At 44.5% G+C, this 20,216-nt stretch overlaps 1 protein-coding gene across 6 annotated transcripts in view; it reads left to right on the top strand.

The window, feature by feature from the left end:
* The window catches only part of ehbp1 (EH domain binding protein 1), a 133,237-nt gene that overhangs the window by 43,180 nt on the left and 69,841 nt on the right, over nt 1–20,216 (top strand). For 4 of the 6 annotated variants that reach the window (XM_070977124.1, XM_070977128.1, XM_070977127.1 and 1 more), the window contains exons 8-11: nt 1,399–1,509; nt 2,945–3,082; nt 3,885–4,149; nt 6,674–6,920. In XM_070977124.1, coding sequence (XP_070833225.1) covers nt 1,399–1,509; nt 2,945–3,082; nt 3,885–4,149; nt 6,674–6,920 — 761 coding nt within the window. The remainder of the gene's footprint in view (nt 1–1,398; nt 1,510–2,944; nt 3,083–3,884; nt 4,150–6,673; nt 6,921–20,216) is intronic. The other 2 variants (XM_070977126.1, XM_070977129.1) reach the window with 1 other exon arrangement.

Below are 20,216 nucleotides of genomic sequence, written 5' to 3'. Positions count from 1 at the left end.
GTAAGTTCAGAGAAACATTAGCGAAATAAACCAGAGTGCTGCTGTGCTGGAATAATTACAGCAATATGCTAACGACCGGTCAGCGCCCATGATTTTCAGTGATCACTTTTTCCTGTGCAGTCAGTCAGATCTCTGTCAGTGGTAAGTCAGTCTGTCATACCTGATATTTGGCAGCTAGCAATGCTGGTAGCAATGCAGCAGGTAAAATTTCCAGCGCTCCTGAATAATCACCCACACCGGAATAACCAATCCCAAGGCTTCAGTGGGGCATCAACTTTGCTTCTTTCCTGACTTTATTTATTTTTCCTGGTTTGTGCTTCTGTGAGTATGTGTGCATGCTTGTAAGCATAATTGAAAATGGGAATTTGTAAATTCACGAGTTTCATTTACAGTGTTTTGCCAGCTTCTGGTTATCTCCCATTGCTAAGGCCTTACTTTCCCTTATCCCCATTACCCTTTGATCCTTGCTTTCTTCCTGTGTTGGTGGACTAGTTGCCTAGCCCTCCTTACATACATGTTGAGGATTCATTCTGTGGTTTACTGTAGGGGCCCTGCTGCTTTGCTTAATCCAACTTTTCAGAGCGCAATCTCTTCACGTTAAGCTTCATGCTTTCTCTCCTTTCTTTTTCCTTCCCTGCTCTTTGTCTCATTTATATGTATATGCATTGAGCGCCTACAGCGATGCTTCACGAGCGCGTGTCTCTGAATCAAAGGCCTGGCCAAGCTGCCAAAACTCCCCACTATCATATTCCTCCCCTGGATGCTAACTATCCAACACCAGCAGTACTAACACCAGGCTAACCAACCCTTACCCTGCAAAACATATGTTCTCTCTTTAGCTTTTACATACAGTATGTAAATATTGAAAAGAGAATATATTACACCTAAAAGGGATGTTTTGTACATCTCCATGAATGTATATTTTGTGTGTATTGTTGTGTATTTGAGTATGTTTGTATTTGTCAGTTGTGTGTGAGTGGTACATGTTCTGCTGTGCTACCGATTAAGTTAACCAGCTAGAAACCACAACTATTAAAGCTCATCGAAAGAAGCTAAATTAAAGTAAAGGTATACTTTTTTCAGCCTTTACCTGTTTGTGTGTACACACTATTAAATCAAATCAGTACAGCTTTGACAGCAGGTCAGCTGCTCTGGCAATGATATTACATAGTGAAATACAGCATGACAGCATGTACACAAAGATCTCAATTAGATAGCTAGTTCAACAATAGCAATATCACTGCAAATATAAAGCAAAGTCTGACTGTCTGAAATGTACTGTTGAGTTTGTGTGTGCGAGCGTGTGTGTGGATATTCTGGATGGATTGTGTTATTTTGCCTTCACTGTTCACTGCTATTCTTCCTTCCTCCCTTCCTGTATGGCCCTGTCGTTTACAGAGATAGTAAACCAGTTGAATGCCCTCAGCTGCTTACATGGGGATGATGATGATGATGGTGTCCTTAAGCGAGCGCGCAAAGCAACCGCTAAGCCTGCCGCTTCCTCCCAAGGTCTTTTTTCACCTTTCTTTCACCTTTCTCACCCTGTGTTCCTGACTCTTCTTTTATCATCCTGTGGACAATGTGTCTCCTCTACACTACCATTCATTACCACACTTTATTTCTATGTATTTATTTTTCTTAATCTGTCCTTTTCTAGCTTTCCTCTCTCTCTGTCTCCCTCTTTCTTTGACTCAAACCCCCCATCCCCCGATCCTCCTTTACATTGGTATTGTGATCGTGTTGTCGTCTTACAGTTTATCTTGGTCTATGTGGTGATGTGCTGTACAAGGTATTGTGAACACATCAGTTGGTGTTCATCCTTTTGGCTCCTGTTTTGTTTTTTGACAGTGTGGTCTTCCCCATTCTTTTTTCTGCAATTGGTAGTGAACCAAAACAGGTAATTGGTATCCAAACGAACCCCTCTTACCCAAAAACATTTCTTCTCTGGAAGACAAAAGTTGTGTTGCTTCATTTCCTAATTCAATTTAAGTGTGTCTGTTTTCACTTGAACTGTGTATTGGATCTGAGGTTAGATGCAGGCAGGTTGGGCAACTGGTAACATCAGCATTACTTTACATTATTATCATGGCTCTCTATACATGACAAACCCAAAACTTCATTTAGGACCCTCACAGTTTACACAAAGATTTTTTTACTTGGAAAACAAGTGAGCCTATGTGGGTTACTCTTGTTTACTCCTCTGCTTGGATAGTAAACAAACTGTGCTACACACTGGCACGCACACAGACGTAAACACACACCCATGCACATGTGCGCTTGCTATGGCCAAAAATGGGTCATGAATGTTGTCAGTAAGAGGCAAGGAAAAGTGCTGCACCTCTTATCAGCCACCACCACTTCACACAGCCACCCTACATAAAGACCAAAGGACTCACACTCCACACACACACATACTTCTTCTCTTTGCTCAGGTTCTCACACAGCACACACACAGCAGCACTTCTTGGCATCTACCTCACACACATTTACACTCTTTTCAAGCTGACCCACACCCTGGCAGCATGCGATTGAGCTACGGTGAGGAAGATGAAGATGAAGTGGACAATTCTCAGCCTTTCCAGCTCGGATCTCCATAGCAACTCTATACTGCCTTCACTGTCTCCCACAGTAACCCTCCATAACACACAAATTTTCCCAGAATGTCACTGCTGAACATGCGTCGAAGTGGAGCCGAGGTTGCAGAGGAGCACAGAGTTTGGGCAGTGCTCCCCAGCAAGAGGGATTACTTATACACGACTGAATAGTCTTTATGCTTATGGTTCACTCCAAAGTGCAGATATTGGTCCATTTGGGTTTGTGAATGTTTGTATTCATTTCATTTTGGGTAATGTATCGTTGTGCAGCTCTTATTTTTGGCTGTAGTTGTCACTCTTCATCGTCGTTTTTCGTGTGTATGACTTTGTGTTGGACTCTTTGGCAACAGAGTTGATCAACAAGCTGAACTTCCTGGAAGACGAGGATCAGGAAGCGCCTCCCGCCATGAGCAACAATCCCTTCGATGACCCCGATGACGACCTTCACCCAAACCACCTCAACCCATTTTGTGATCCTGATGAGGAAGGTATGTTGGGGTTTTGTCTGTAGCTTTGGCTGTTTTTAGGCTTTGATGTTATTATCAAGTAATAAAAGTAAAGGTGTTTATTTTGGAGGGAATCCGGAGAATGACAGGTGATGCAAGTTGAAGGTTTGGCTGTGCACACACCTTGAATGCGTGTAGTCATGTGTAACTACAGCAGGCAGGCTTCAATGCTTTCAGTCAGACAGCTAAACCAATATTTTTGTCTGACCACCTGAGTAGACAGGTGTATCGGTGTGGATTATTTGTTTTTGAATGGCATGCCCCCACACACACGAAGCTCCCGCCGTGATACGTGTTGAGGTTGTGTTTACTCTCAACCTTGTCATCTGTATGAGTCTGGGGTTTTCTTGGTCACTTGTTTTTTATATATTCATACACATCCCTTGTGTGACATTCAATTCTTATTAAACAAGTACTGAGTCGTAACATACCTTTACTGGTAATGCTTGTTTTGAGGATACTATGGTTGCGCATGCATGTGTGTATGATATTGTCAGACTCTGGATCTGAGCACACAAGAAACACGCTTGAATTGTGGCTCAGCCATTTCTTTATAAGGTGTCTTAAAAGCATAATATTAGAAAGCAGGTATGTCCATAATGACTAGCTAGTTACCAGTACTACAGTCCCATTTATTTTGACCCCCTCTGCTGCCCAGCTTTCTAGCCCAGTGGGGTAACAAGCTGTCAAAGCTCTTGTCAAATACATACTGTTGAGTGACTGTTGTAGTGTAGTATAGTATGTGTTGTATATCCAGTCAGAGGTCTCTCCTCCTGTCAAACAGAGCCCCCTGCCCAGCCGCTCTTAAGGCAGCGTGTTGATGATGATTCCTTCTATGATCATGACTCCTCGAATCCGTTCAATGAGCCAGATGAGCCTGAAACACAGACACCTCCAGGGAACCCCTTCGATGAGCCCGAGCAGGACGTGGACCTCCAGCCAGACCCAGAACCCCCGAAGCCCAGGCAGAGGAAAGGAGTCCGGCCTGTTGACATGAGCAAGTACTTGTACGCCGACACCACTCACAACGAGGATGAGGAGCTTGACGAGTAAGACTTGATTTCTTAATCTTGTAATGTTTTCAAGCAGCAGGAAAAGGTGAAATAGCGTTAGACGATAATGAACCCTGACATGGCATGTCACGGGTGTTTAGAGCAGTAATTTGAAATGATTGCTTCATGAAATTATGAGGTTTGAATGACGGTGTGCCATTGAGGAAAACGCTTTGCACCTGTGCACGGTTTGTCCTTGTGTTTTTCCACTTAATTTGCAAAAGTTACACTTTGACTTGCATTGGTACATGAAGCCCCTTTCTGTATGTATACAGTCCATTTAACCTTTTTGTCTGTCAGAGTAGAGAAGCCTCTGCTGTATTGTTTTTCTAGAGGGATTTGGATAAACACCCTTTCCTAAACTGTTGAGAAAAATAGCCTGCTGACATGGTTTCTGTGTGCATGAGAAGCCCATAGTAGAAGCAGTCTGAAAGGATCCAGGCTGCCCAGCTTGGTTACTGTTGGCAGGCCAAGTCGTGTAAGACCCCTCCTTATAGAGGGGTACTTGTAGCCCCCTCCCCCCCCCCCCCCCAATCAGGGCAGAGTGACGAGGCAGCTCTTTCAACGAGAACAAGGGCTCTGTTGTTTCGCTGCATTCTTTAACCTTGTCTCCCTCCTTTCCCTCCTCTGTTGTTGCTTCCCTCCCTCCCTATCAACCATACTTTCCCTCCTTGCTGTCCTCCTTAACTTCCTCCCCAGATTCTGCTCATTTTTATTACCTCCTTCCTCTTTCGTCCCATCTTCCTTTCTTCCTCTTTCCTTTTCTTGTTTACATCACTTCATTGTCTCATGCTGCCAGTTAAGTTCAGTTTTTATTAGATGATATACCGCATGAGGTATGGCTCTATAGTAACAGAAGCCATGCAGTCAAAGAGAGGACGTCTGCTACCACCCCAACAAGTTTTCATGATAACATTTAGTCAATGTCTAGGAGTTTGGGCAAAGATTGGTTCTGCAGGGTTCATTCTGTAGTACTCTGCACTGCACACTGTTTCACTGGTTGTGTGTGACCTCTGCGGTCGAGCCTAAATTGGAAATGTAAACTGGTAGGTTCTGGCTGTTGAGCGAAGCTGTCACACAGATGGCCCTATGTTTTAGTCCTCTTGGCTGTCTAAAGACAGACAGGTTATTGACTGGCATGTTTCTTTTGCCCTGTCTCTTACACCAGGAGCAGTTCTCTGCAGAATAGAAAGTTCAAGAGGGCAGCGCAGTGTTTTGACTGGAGTCCTTTCACATGTCTTTTAGCCAGTGCTGCTCTGGTAAAGCTGCTCTATAGGCCTGCCTGCTTTTCTTTTCTTCACTTCTCTTCTTTTTTTCCCTCTCCGTATCGCTCCGTGGTTAGACGGACACCAAGTAGCTCTAACCTTCTCTTTCAGGCAGATACCTAGTCAATCAGCTTTTTTTATTCTCACTCCCGCTCTCACCCCCGCCCTCTCCATCCAATTCTCTTGTTTGTTTTGGACTGCTTGTTGCATGTTGAGTGAATTTCTCAAGGCCGTGCCCCTGCTTTCAGTGCCACAAGTATGCCTGTATATTGATAACACTCTGGTATGTGTGTTAAAGTGCCTGTGTGTGTGTGTGTGGGTTTCATTGTATGCTTGTGTGTGTGTATGCCTTCGTGCTCCTGCCTGTCTGTCTGTCAGTAGTCCACATTGGGCAGTAAGGATATGAGGTCATGCAAACCTGACCTCAGTGCACCTGCATCCTCTATTACCTTACCACTGGTGTGTTGTTCATTGTATTGCACCAAACTCTTGTTTCCATTTAGCAGTTTCCTTATGTTTAACTAGACAATGGGCAGCTGGACCCAAATGGGTTGAAATAGTGCTGATATGAACCATTTTATTTTGTTTAAATCTACGTGACAGTTTTTGTTATTTATTGCAATGTTGACAGTTTTGATTTGGTAACGTGTTACAACTCTGATTCCAAAAAGGTGTAAAACATAAATAAGACAGAATTCATGTAGTCATATCCTTCATCCAGTCATGTGTTCACAAAGTGGTGAACCTCACTCCACCCTCGCTTGTGAACCACTGAGCCTTTCCAGGATGCCCCTTTCATACCCAATCATGACACTCTCACCTGTTACCAATCAACCTGTTTACCTGTGGAATGTTCCAAACAGGTGTTTTTGGAGCATTCCACATCTTTCCCAGCCTTTAGCTGCTCCTGTCCCAACTTTTTTGAAACGTATTGCTGCATCAAATTCAGAATAAGCAGATATTTACAAAAATCCATGAAGCTGATGAGCTCAAACATTAAATATATTGTCTTTGTGCTTTTTTCAATTAAGTATCTGTCAAAAATGCGAACAGCAAATTATCACATTTGGTTTTATTTTTTGGGAACAGGGTTGTAATAAGCACCGCTGGCATTTGAGGCAAAAGTTCATCTGAATGTTGATGATAGATTAAAAACTAGTCTATGCACTCTGTGTAAGACCATGCACTTTCTAATATGACGTCTTTCTGTCTCGCTCTCGTCTGTCACCTGTCCTTTCCTTTCCCTCCATTCTCAGATCCAACCCGTTCTACGAGCCAAGGACATCGAGCCCTACGCGGACTCCTGCTGGCGGCCCCTCCTCGGACGTGGGTACCAGCCAGAAGAGGAGGGCTCCCCCGCCCCCAAGTTCCAGCCCTGGCCTCGGCCCCACTCCTCCAGCTCCCAAACCCAGCTCTGCCCCAGACAGGGAGCAGCCCCAGCCAGTCGGGCCCAGCCCAGTCGCAGCAGTGATGGGGAGAGAGCTGGCCTCCTCTTCACCCAAGGTACCCGAGCTTCACTTAAATGTAATAAACTTGATCCATATGACAGACACACAGAATCACATAGATGTACAATGAAGGGTTTCAATCTTTAGTTTAATTTAACAAACTCTGTTTGTCAGATGACGAAAGTTTCAGTTAGTTTGCCAAATACAGTAAATGTTGTGTCATTTTATCTAAATAGGTGACACAGGCAACACGTCTCTCGGCAGAAGTCTCCTTACTTCTCTTCATTCTGACTCATTCTTTGGAGTGTGTGTGTGTGTGTGTGTGTGTGTGTGTGTGTGTGTGTGTGTGTGTGTGTGTGTGTGTGTGTGTGTGTCTGTGTGTTCGCGCTTTAGTGTCCACATCCAGTGGTCCTTACATTAGCTTTTTTTCCGCCTGCACAATCCCATCTTCTGGCCCATTCTTTATGCTCATGAAACTCCCCAGCTCCTCATTTGAATATAGGTATTTGTTTATTGGGGTGTTTTCGTATGTTTATTTATTTATTTAAATTAGGTAAATCACGGCTGGGTCTAATTAAATGGCTGATGGTCACACACACTCACGGCAGGAGTCAGACCACTGGTGGGGAATGATTGGCTGGGGGTGTGGGGACGGGTGGGGGTTAAAAATGTGTGTGTGTGTGTGTGTGTGTGTGTGCGTGAGGGGGGCTCAATGAGCCTATGTGGAGCTTAAACACAGGGGGCTTAACTACAGCAGAGCGATCACAAGGGGGTGTTGACCCCTGGTGCACACACTCACACACACACTGTGTACAGTTGCTTGTACATACACAGACACACACACAGGTCCCTCCTCTCCATGCAGCTGGCTAGCTGACTGTTTTAGTGTAGCTGGGCGGTGATGCTGGCCGTCCATGTAATTATGGCACAGTGCCTTTATCACCCAGCCGCAGTTGCCTGTGACTGTGGGTGAGGGGGCCTAAACCCCTTTAATTACCCAAAGCCAGTGGCCTGTGGTGGGCCACACTTCGCCAAGAGATGCCCCTGCCTCTGGAGCTTGGGATGGAGGGAGGGTGGGGAAGGATGCAAAGACTGAATTGTGGGTGAGGATTGAAAAAGAGGGGGAGAAGTGGAGGAGAATAGGTGGGCGATAGTGAAGGGTAGCGAAAAAGAGAGCAGTGGGGGGAAGAGAAGGAAGATGGCCAGGGAATAGTAGAGAGAGAGAGATAGGATGTTCACAGTAAACAAGGATAGGCCTACAGGGTTTGTTGACATATACAGCTAGTGTGAATAGGTTTTTCTTTCTTATTCACACCAAGCCGTATGACACACACACGCACACGCACACACACACGCCTCAGCCATGTGTAGGCTGCAAGATGACCTTTGAATGTATGAAGTCAGAGAGGATTAAGAAGAGACATTCCCACTATGAGAGGCCAAGACGAAACCAACACATCATCACACTGTGGACGTGTGCAGAGTGTGGATGTGTGCTTGTGCTCGCATGCATGTACGTATCTGTTCTTATAGTGTCGAGTATGCCTCAGGCTCAGTTCAGGGGGTACGTGCCGGGGCAGTTATAACCTTCCCCCAAAACACAGCTAACCTCTACCTCTCTCATATAAGACATTTCAAGGTGTGTATTCTCCATTTATATGTATTTCTACCAGCAATTCATGTGGGCAGATAAACACACATGCGGACAACTAGGTCTAATCTCACAATGTGAATAGAAATTGATATATTGAAAGACACTGCAGTCAGTTATTCATTTACAGCCTGCCCTGAAGGGAATGAAATGTCTCATATTCGCCTTGTCTTTGCTAACCAAAAGAGATTAGTGTGCCTTGTGTCCCATTTACATTTTACACATTTATTCAGTGCAAAGGTAACATGAGCAAGCTTTAGCTGCTTGATCACTGTAGTTACAAAAACAAATATTTCAGAGCTGAAGGGTCAGAGCGTTGGTGCTTGAATAGTGTTACTGTGAAAGGTAGGAATAGAAAAAAGGCCAAAGAAAGAAAGATCAAGACAGCAGTAGAGAAAAAGGATGTAAAAGAGGGAATATGGGTATGGAGAATTTATGATGTGAGCCTCTAAAATACTAATTTATTCTATGCTGAAATTGAGAAGTGTCATATTTTGGCTTAGCTAAACTCTCTTGTCCTTGTCGTGAATTCATTCACTTGGGGAGATTTAGCATTCAACTTTGTCTTGGATGTAATTTTATCCTCCTTGTCATTGCATTGAACCCGCCCACTTCAATGCCAGCCTGTGAAAAATCAGGACATCTACAGGACATATGGTGTGCACCCACTTACTCTATGCACAGGTATTACACATGTGGATTGGATTTACATTAAGCTCCAACAAAAGCTCAAAGCTCTGGATTTTTGCCAGTGGCACACATATTCAGCAGTTTAGGGACAGGATAAGATGGCAGTACTGAACGACTCAAATGCATTTATTGAAACATGTGGGTTACCATTTGTGGGGGGGTTTCTGTCTTGAGACCATCCATGGGGGACCTGTGAAAGCAATGCTTAGCAAATTTGCATTTAGCATGCAGGAACGGTGGATAGAGATGTAAATGCAGATGCACAAGCTGCAGCATCTGTGGAGGTTCCATAAGTTTTCTTCTCCATGACGCCGAGCAAACTGCAGGTCTTTGCAAAACCCAGCAAATATTGTAGAGCGCATGCAGTGAATGCAGTCTCAGCCTGAAGTGCTTCTCTACACGTTTCCACTGTTAGCATCTCCACCAAAGGAGCCCGAGCGAGCTTATTTCAGAAAAGCCACTTTCACCTTTGAATATGCTTAATCTGTGTTTGCTACTTGTTTTTGTTTGTATCTGAAAGCTGTCTTCAGGTTGGTGAAGGTGCCACTTCAGTCTCTCATCAGATACTTTCATGTCAGCGTATCTGTCCATTGTCGTGTCTTTTAGATATAGATCCTCAAAGACGTCAAGTTTAAGTTTAGCATCTGTGAAGGAGCTGGAAGGATGGAAACGTCTGTGGGATTAATGTAAATGAACAAAGGGAGTTCCTGTTGGGCGGGTTGTGAGCTCTGTCTGGTCCGATTCAGTCCATCTCTTTTCCCCAGGGCTGATTTCACCCCTCCCAGTAATTCAGTGATCCTCTGCTCCTCCTTTTCTTTCATCTCCATCTCTATTCCGTAGTCAGACCGCTCTACACTTAGATGCTCTGATCTTTGGATTTTCATCAAGTTTCCGCTTCATGAATTATTTGCCTTATTTTCATATAAAGAAAAGTTGGAAGCTGGCATATGTCTGTGGGCAAAAGTTTGAACAAAAAAGTTCTATATTATCTTAATATTTACTCAGAGAATCTTAGAAAGAGTAAAACGTCTTCAGCTTGAAGTTGCTGGCACTTAATTGGTCTGACAATACATGTACATTCAAGACTTGCAGATTGCTTTATACAACCCCAATTCCAATGATGGATGCTGTAAAACATTAATTAAATAGAGCTTGATAACTTCCTAAGACTGGGAAAGATGTGGACTGCTCCAAAAACACCTGTTTGGATCATTCCACAGGTAAACAGGTTTATTGGTAACAGGTGAGAGGATCATGATTGGGTATGAAAGGGGCATCCTGGAAAGGCTCAGTCGTTCACAAGCGAGGATGGAGCGAGGCTCACCTCTTTGTGAACACATGACTGGATAAAGGATGTTGCTACATGGACTCAGGAACACTTCAGAAAACCTGTAAACAAGAAATGAAATGATTATGTTCAGTTATTTACTTTTTCTTACACAGCATCACAACTTCTTGGAATCAGGGTTGTAAAACAGAAGTTACTACAAAGCCTTTTGTTAATATCACCAAAAATAAATAAAAGCTAAAAAAAATTTAAAAAAGGACAAAAACAGTCCAAACCGTTATCGAATATGATGTCTTAACCACTTTTCCATCTGTTTCCCTTTCCTCTTTACGCACAATCCTTCTTTCCAGAGGTGAGAAAGTGAACCAACACTAGAGGTGTGTTTTCTTTCTCTCCTTCAGTTGAAGGGCTTGTGTGATTACTTATGTTAATCAAAGGGTTCAAATTAAATAGAGTTTCGCAGGATGTGAGAGCTCCTGTGCCAGGGGGAGGCAGAGGCCAGAGCTCTCCTTCCTCTCCCAGACTTTGCTTTCACAGCCCCTCCTTCAGTTCAGACTACCTCCAAATTGAAATTAGAATAAATTAACATTATTTAATTGAGTTCGCAGAAGGCTGCGATATTTCTTAATTAGCTTTCACCAGGGTTCGTGGCAGGAGAGGACCACATCCGCACATTTAAGTGTTGCTGAGGTTGACGTGACGACTGAGGGATGTTTTTGGAGGACAGAGGGGAGCCCAAGAGACAAGGACAGTCATCTCTGGTCTTCTGATCTTTGCCTGTTCCAAGGTCTCTCGTCTTGTTATCATTATATCCAGCCCGAAGTTTTTCTATCTCTCTGATAACTTTGACATACCTTTAACAAAGAGTCTCCGATGGAGGACGTAAAGAAAGTAAGACTTATGGCCTAATGCTTTTAAACAGAGCTTAATGTAATTTTCTAAGGCTAAATATGTTTCAGTATTTGTCCCAGTTAATGACTGAATCCTATATTTCCCCATATTTGCAAGCACTTTTCTCAAGCAGCTATGTTAAATGAGTGCGAGTGTATTCATTCACTCAGTGAATTTGAGAAAACACTGAGCATTGTCTTGCTTGATCAAAGTTAACTGGCAAATACCAAATTTTGTACCCTCCCTATAATTTCAATGTTATTTGCGTAGCTACTGTATATTATTACTGAATCTCTTAAATTTCAGAACCTGGAATCCGTATTCGCAGGAAAACAGTCCTAGAGGTCCATTTCTGAGACCGAGGCATTGAAGACTCAGTGGCTCCCCTTGACCATGTTGGCCTTTCCATAAGCTATGTAATACAAGGAGAATAATCCTTGAGAGGCGTAAGGCTAAGTCCGTACCTCTCAGTGTCTGCCATTTCCCAGTGTGGACCCCTCCCCAACTCTCACTTGCAGTCTCAGAGTGGCTTGTCATTGGATCTTGTGGGAGAGAGGAGACCCAGTTTCTTCTGTCACGCAGTTTAGGGCCAATCATTGGGCTTCCTGTTGTTGCTGAATGCTGCAGGGCATCGCTGTCATCAAGTTAGGTAGAAAGGTCTAAGACGTTACTGACTGCTCCTTCTGAAAAGTTGGAAAAGTTTACTTTCAGGGAAGGGTGAGGGTCAGTTTTAGGTTTGATGTGGACATTTGCCAAACGATGGCAACATTTTTGACTTATTCTGGGATAAAAAGTTAGAGAAGAAGAACTCGATACACGATGTTGATCCTGAAGCCTCACAGGGCAGACATTCATCTGCTTAATCATGTTGAGCGAATACACACAAATATATGAATGTGTATTCAGGGACTATACAAAATTCATTTCTATATACGGTTGCCGTGAAGGACAGAGCGTGTGTGTACTAATGTGCAATCGTGTGTGTGTTTGTGACGGATACGTTTTGATCCAGTTCTGTAATGTGGCTATCGTTTTTCCACCTCTTCCTCTGTTGGGTGCATGTCGAGTTCACAAGTTAAGCACTGCGAAGAGCTCACTCTCCTCAATACCCGCGCCGACTGGTGTAAAAGGGCCTTCCGCAAAGCGCCGCTTGTAATCTGCCTTTGGTAAGTCCTCCTTAGTTTTATCTGCCAAGGATTACCTCACAAGCAGCAAGCAGGAGAGAACGAGGGAGACGCAGAGCAAGAGAGAGAGAAATGAAAAGCAAGTCAAACAGAAAACGATGAAGATGGAACAAAATGAAAACAAATCGCTGTGTAATCTCTGAAAGAGAGACCTGCTTTAGAGTTGAAGGGAAGTTTCCCTCGCCACTCATTTAGAGAGGGAATTGACTAATCCCTCCATGATTGATGTCTGCTATGAGAGGCTCTATAGCAGACTAATAGGGCTTATGAGGATGACCAGAAAGTCCTCTGTGTGTGCGTGCCTGTGTGTGCGTGTGTGTGTCTGTGAATGAACCAAACCTTTTTGTCTTGTGTGTCCTTCTATCCAGTGGTCATAGAGGCCAGGGGTTTGAATGACATAGCGGCCGAAGAAGGAGTAACTTTATCTTAATCTGGTCTTAATCTGCCCCAGTCCTCCAGGTGTGTGTGGGCTTAAACCCAGAAGGATCCAGGGTTTTGGGGTGAGGTTTAAGGGGGCTTCGGGTGAGGAGATATAAGTCCATGCACTTGAAAACTCCTTCAACCCCCAGAAGGTCTAAGACCCCCCACACATTCTTGAAAACTGCACTCACTTAGTCATGCCATACCTTACTCCTGTCATCCTTAAGTGGCCCCTGCTACATTTTAATTGAATTAAACCAACCGTTCTCCATAATTTAAAAAGGACCTTAGAAGTACCTTATGAATTAGTCTGAGTGATTTGTCTTAAAACTCGTGTGTGTGTGTGTTTAAGTGTGTGTGCGCTCTCGTGTCTGTGTTTGAGGAAAGGAGAGTGAGTGTAGAAATGATAAGGCTTTAATTGCCTCTGTATAAAGCCCTCCAGCCCCCCCCTCTTTTGGACTGTTATGGTATGCAGGTGTGTGCTCTTATGTTCTGTAGGAAATACTAAGTGGCGTTTTTAGTGCGTAACTCACTGATGGCTGAGTGGGATCACTCCCGTGGCTTTTAATTGAGCTCTCTTGTAGGAGCTCAGTTGACCTTAACCAGATCTGATCATGTGCTCCTTGATCATAACGCTCAGAGAGCATACTGTACATACGTACATCAGGTTTGCCCTCTCAATGTCATCATGTTGGATCTTTTGTTGAGTCAGTAGCTAGGACTCTGGAGCTGATGGACAGACATTCAGGAGAATGAGTCCTAACGTCTTTGGTGATGCCCAAACTTTATTCTTGTACTATCAGTAGATCATAATTTCCATTCCTCCCAATAGTTTAGTCCATCACTGTCAGCCTTAGCCAACAGTGAGCTATCATTAGCACATTAACATGCTAAACTCCAGATGCCAAAAAAGAGATTTCTTGAGGCGAGCGGTGGAGCAGTGGAAGAGTATTAGGTGAAGTCAGTAACTCCAGCACCACCTGCAATGTATGGAAGAGGAGACGGTGTTAGCACTCGGGTCCCCTTTTCTGCTAAATGTTTGAACCTCCTTTAAAGCATCGTGATGCTCCACAAACTGCAGCCTTACAGTCTAATCACACCTTTCTTTTCCTCCCCCGTCCCTTTACTTTCTTTATCGATACCTCCTTCCACTCTTCCTGGATGCTCCCTCCTTTTCTCTGCCTGTATGTAGCGTTTCCCCCACCACGCCCTTCCTCCATCAGGATGTGTGTGTTGATGCATGCGTATTCCGATCAGGAGTCAAAGGGGTGACTTTGTAATTATGTTCATTTTAATTGGCTGTGCTATCACCCCTCTCATCACTTCAGAGCCCACACTGCGCTGGACAATGGCAGCCTGTAGTCGGGGGGGGGGGTTGCACAACTGCTGTGTCAAGACCCCCCCCCACAGACACACTCACACACCTCGTACACGCACACACAGGCAGCCTCTTTACCTGTGGAACATAATTCCTAAAGTGGCCTCCTTAATGAGTTTTCCTTGCCCAGGCTTAGATTAATTGATAAATGGCGGCGTTATCGGCACGGCTGATCTCTGAATCCATTGCACCACTAATTTGTTTGTTGAACATGGCAGTTAAAGGAGATTAATACTTTATAGATTTATAAGAGCCCCTCCCCGCCCCCCTCTTCCTTCTCCCAAAGCTTATTTATTTATCAGAGGAAGATGAGGAGGTGGAGGAGCGAAGAGATTGATGGCCGCCTTCTTCTACTTGTTCTGAGATTTTCATGATTTCAAGTGAAGTTCATTCGCAGGGCGAATGCGTAGAAACACACTCACACTGGTCTGCCCGGTGATGACCAGCACAGTAAATGTAAGAAGGCATCATGCTTTGCTTTAATTGGTAGAGTGGCTGCTCCTTCTAACACAATCTGTGTAATCATAGTTAGACAGATCTGTTATTTGGCAGCAGATACATGAACTTGTCAGCGCTCTCTGGTGTAATAGTGACTGTTCCTCAGTGACCTCTAACATATTTTTTGCCCGCTATCTCTTTTTTTATTGATATATGCATGAAAAGCCTGTATCGACAGCATAATCTCTGACAAATATGCTGCGTTCAAGTCACATCAGATTTGCTGTGGATCGAAGCTGCCAACACGGGTGGCAAACATGGCAGCAAGTTCAACAGCGTTCGAAGTGTGAAGTATTAATTGGACCTTGTGACAACACCAAAGAGCACCACAACAGCTGACCTGACAGTCACAGTTTTGAATGCCAAGTAAATGTAAAAATGTTATTTCTGCATATCATGAATGCAAGATAGGTCTGGTGTGACGCAGCAAGACTTACAGGAAGAGGCAAGAGGACCAAACAGTCTTTGAACTCTCACTCTGAGCCGGTGACAGAAGGTGTTTGACGCCTCATGTTATGGGTAGTGGATGAGGAGGAGAAGGGATCAGTATGGGAGGAGTTTTGAACCTCTTCTCCTGGATCTGTTATTGTCTTGTTCCTCACTGGGTCCCAGCCTTCGTACCATGGACACCCACCACCTCACCCCTTTACCGCACGCACAGATACACGTGCTGAATCTCAAACCTACCCACCCTGCGTGCCTTCCCCCCCCCCAGCCAAAGCTAATTTGCAGAGGCGTGAGTGTGGGTAATGCTACTGCCGTTTCCATGACAAGTTAAAGCCAGCGCTTACACCGCATTATGCCCCTGTGTTACACGTTAGGCGAGCAAGCTGGCGGGTGGGCACACTGCAAGCTGGCACAGTCACTCGTTTGTCTGCAGCCTCCTCCAAACTGTGTTATTTCATGATGTTTTTTTTGTTTTTTTTCAGTGAATGGTTTTTATTTCAATTTCAAAGCCTTGCCTGTCCTCTCCTGTTCTGCCTTTTTTTCTGCTTTGCATGGTTATGCCTTTGGAGCAGAATAGGCCTTGGAAGCAAAATGGTCCTGGAACAGGAAACCGCTTTTCCTGATTTTTGCATTTTACATCTCAGTAGCCAACTGCCGAAAGGCCCTCTGTCTTGGCCTGCAGGTTCACTGCTAGATGGGAAGTTTATATGCTTCTGAGCGAATCACTAGCAGCCCCCCGCCACCATCCTGATGAAAGCATTTACATATTTTCCTACTTTGTGATGTGTACACAAAGCCGTGGAATAAGGATTTGTTAAAATACTGTGGAACAGACAGTCCGGTATTGTTTGGCTGCGTGGCATCTCAGCTGAGTGCCTTGCTCAAGAGCAGCAGGTTCAGTCTGCCATGTGTTCGACCCCCCCCGCGCGCTCTCAGGTATAAACGGTTGTCACTCCCTCTCTCTATCTGTTCACACACATAAACTGAAGCCTGACTTAACTAAACAGTGTCACAGCCACACACGTGTGCACACACACTCTGTCTCACGGCTCTCTTTGGAAGGAGCCCCCCCCCCCCCCCCCAGTGTGATTACAACAGTAATACGATATTTCCTTTGTATGTTAATGTGTATTATTTTTCACGCTACATTCGCTCTCCTGCTCCAGCCTTTTGTCCCCCCCACCCCCTTTCCTATTGTTCCACCCACTCCACATCTCCATTTACATAATTGAACTTTTGATTGGACTTTGCTCCCACCCCTCTGCTCTCACGCAGGCAACGTTTGATATCCGAAGCATAATTTCATGGCTAAGATGACGCGAGGCGATGGTTGTCTTTTCGCTCCGTCTTGTCCTAATGCGAGGACGTCGGACGTCGAATGCCCCGATTAAACAAATTGCTTGTTTTGATTTAACATGCAATTAAATAATTGAGCGTGTTGATAGTTGGAGCTCAGCCAATCAGATGAGCGCCCTCAGTAGCAGGATGGACAGGCCACTTAAGTGCACTAACCTTCATCCTCTTAAATGTGAACAGGTATTAATGTTTTCAAGTGTGTGTGTGTGTGTGTCTGTGTGTGTGTGTGTGTGTGTGTGTGTGTGTGTGTGTGTGTGTGTGTGTGTGTGTGTGTGTGTGTACACATGTTGGATAGGCGCTGAGTGTTACTGTGTGTTCGACTGTCTTCTCTAAACTACGTGTGGCTGTATGCTTTCAATTCTGTCGATGTCTGTGTCTGTGTACGAGCCTGCTGTTCTATCAGTGCATTAGAAATTGAGTGTGTTTGGATGTACAGTATGTGCGTCTTCACACTGTAGACCCTGTTGTCATTTGAAGTGAGTGTGTTTATGTGTGCTTTGCGGTGTGTGTGTGTGTGAGTGTGTGCACGCATGGACTTTTTTTTTTTTGCCGTAGGCTCCTTGAGCGGATTACAAGTTTTAAAGAGTATGAGATTCAACACCTCCTCAAATCTGACACTGTCTGACACTGCTTTGAAGCCATGAAAGTGAGATTGGAAAGACACGGAAGCTCTTTTCTTTCCACAGAGTCGTGGGTTTATGTCATTGGGTTGAGGCCAGTTAAGTTTCCATTGAAGCGTCATGCCCCAGAGGGAGAGACAAAGCTGCCACTTAAAGTGTTTCACTTGTATCTTTGTCAAGACTCTGGACGGCCAGTTTTAATGGCCTCTGTGCTCTTAAGTCATTTAATTGTGTATAATGCTGCGTGCCTTTGTTTACATGAGTCCACCTTAATGTAGGCCATCAGATGACCCAGACATAAATAGTTTTTTGCATTTCCACCCCACAGTTTGCAGTCGTCCATGCTGCTAAAGCGTCTGTCTGCTCAGTTGCTGACATTGATCTGAAAAAGAGTAAACAAACGTGATGTCTTTGTGGATAAAAGTCGTCCCAGTTTTGATAGGAGATACAAAAAAAACCACCAAGAAATCACAAAGACAATAATTCTTGAAAGTGTTCATATTGTAATCCACATATGCTGCAAAGTAACATTAGCCAGGAGTGAAACCATCTTTTCCTTTGTTCCCTACACCATCCTCGCCATATTTAATGTTGGTAAAGAGGGATTTATAGTTAGTCATAGTACAATTCAACTCACAGTAAGTCAGTGGGTGTTTGCTAAGTTGCCTAAAAGGTATTGAAAATTACTTACAGCACAGTAGAGATTGGCACACTGCCCGAATCTAAAAGCAACAATTTCTAACCTCGCTACAGAATTGTTCTTTTGCTCAAGACTTAAGATCGACCTGTGACAATTTTCTAATTTTCCATATCATGGTTCATCCGCTTCACCCATGATCTCAACTCACATTCTGTCCTCCCAAAATCACATTGCTGACACCAAAAATCCTCCTCCTGACACCAACAGGAACCTGGATGCTTCCATTCCCAGGTTTCTTCCTATCTTGTCATTCAGGCATTGTAGTGAGCTTAACCCCCCTTCTTTCTCTCTCACATCCTTTTCCCTTCTTCCATTTTTTTCTTTCTTTTGCCCTGTCGGATGTATGTTGTTGACACTGAGGCATCAGGAATAATGGAATCTCTTGTCAGTGGCTTGTATTTTTTGCCCAGCCTGTTAGGGCTGTGTATAATAGTAGCAGAGAAGGAGGAAGAGGGGAGGTTATGTGCCACTGATAGTAATGAAGGTTGCCTTTTCATTTTTTAATATGGAATGTTTGTGGGCCGAGGCGATGCTCTCCGCTAATCCTACCCTCGAGCCGAGCTAGCTACATGGCTGTGTCAGTGTTACACACACACACACACACACACACACACACATCCAGTGACATTCACACAGACAGATAAAAGACAAACACACACTCATGCACACGCAAACAATACATATATGTGCACACCTTCCTTTAGGCAAGACAGCTAACTGTTTGATAAGTCAGGGTGCATTTCTGCTCCTCATGAAAATTTCACTCCTCCCGTGTTTGTGTCTTAAGGAAATGCAGCCCGTTCCTGTAAAAGAAGATATGGTATTTGTTCAATATTTGATGGGTATGAAAGCTGGAGTGCGTGGATGCATTTGTAAACCTTTATCTGGAAAAGGAGAAAATGACATTGGGTCGGGTCGGGATGAGCGTGGGGTCACTGCCAGTCACACGCCGCTGTCGTCGGATGAACTCCACGTCCCTTTAAAACTGGTTCTTCTGGAATGAAGGAAAGGATCGTTCTCATTGACGCGCATGTATTTCTGAAATGACACATTTGCTTGGAGAGTTTTAAAGTTGAGGAAGAGTGTGAGCCATCTGGTGACACCTGCAGCTGCTTCAAGCCCTGGATCCACACTCTTAACTTACATTTTACAGTCTACACATATCTGGCAAATTGACTCAGGTTTTCATTAACATATTATCCTCGACTTCTCTTCCATGTGTAATTAACTGACGTTAGTCGTGTGTGTGGAAGTTGGGGAGGTTTAACCTTTTTAAATTGCGTATTATGGCGCATGTTTATTTGTGTGTGCGTCGTGTGTTGCTCAGACACCTGTATGTCGATAGCTGGGTGGGTGAGCCTTACAGTGTGTGTGTCCCACTGGCTAATGTATGTGTTTTTCCACTGGCTGCGTTACACAGGTGTGTATTTTTGTATGTGTGTGTGTGTGCTTTCCGCCGGCTAGGGCGCAGGGTCTGCGGCACTGGAGTGTGCTGTGTGTCTAATTGCTTTAATAGCACCTGGTCTCTAATCCAAGGTAATTAGAGCGGCCAAATTAGACAGCTACTTTCAACCATCACTTGAAAGAGCAGAAAGGGAAGGCCTGGAGGAACACCACTCACTCACACTGAACCTACAGACACACACACACACACACTTTCTGAATGAGACACACGAAGACGGTGGCACATGCAGGGGACGACTGGAGAAACAAGTTTCGTTCAGTCAGCCAAGAGCATGCAGAGAAATATATGTTTCTTTTAAGATCAGAGTTCCCACATTAGGTTCGGTTAGTCAGTATGTGAGGTACATTGAAACACTGACGGGGATCCTTGTTTATGTCGAGCGCTCTCCTTATCCTCATACAGTAACATGTTGGAATCGATATCGACTCCCCGACTTTTTATCTCTTTTTGTTTCTCTTCTTTTTTTTCTTCTCTTCCATTTGTTTGAGTGGCACGCAGGCATTGTCGAGGCCACCTAAAACGTGTCTGGGGAAGCTGCGGGGAAAGGTTAAGGCCCTCTTTTAAAGCCGGAAATGTCAAGTGTCCGCCCCTAAGGCTCCCGCGACCGTCTCCCTGTACTGAGGCTGCCGTAGGGGCCCGCATGACTCAAACACACACATGCACACACACACACACACACACACACACTGGTGCAAAGGTTAGGAGTTGCTATTAGAGATGGCCTCCAGTCTCTTTCATCCTGCTTGGCCCTTGTGGCATCTCA

The sequence above is a fragment of the Chaetodon trifascialis genome, chromosome 13 (assembly GCF_039877785.1).
Source record: "Chaetodon trifascialis isolate fChaTrf1 chromosome 13, fChaTrf1.hap1, whole genome shotgun sequence".
Classification (NCBI taxonomy): Eukaryota; Metazoa; Chordata; class Actinopteri; order Chaetodontiformes; family Chaetodontidae; genus Chaetodon; species Chaetodon trifascialis.
The sequence above is the reverse complement of the archived record's forward strand: the minus strand, read 5'-3'. Positions and strand labels throughout refer to the sequence as shown.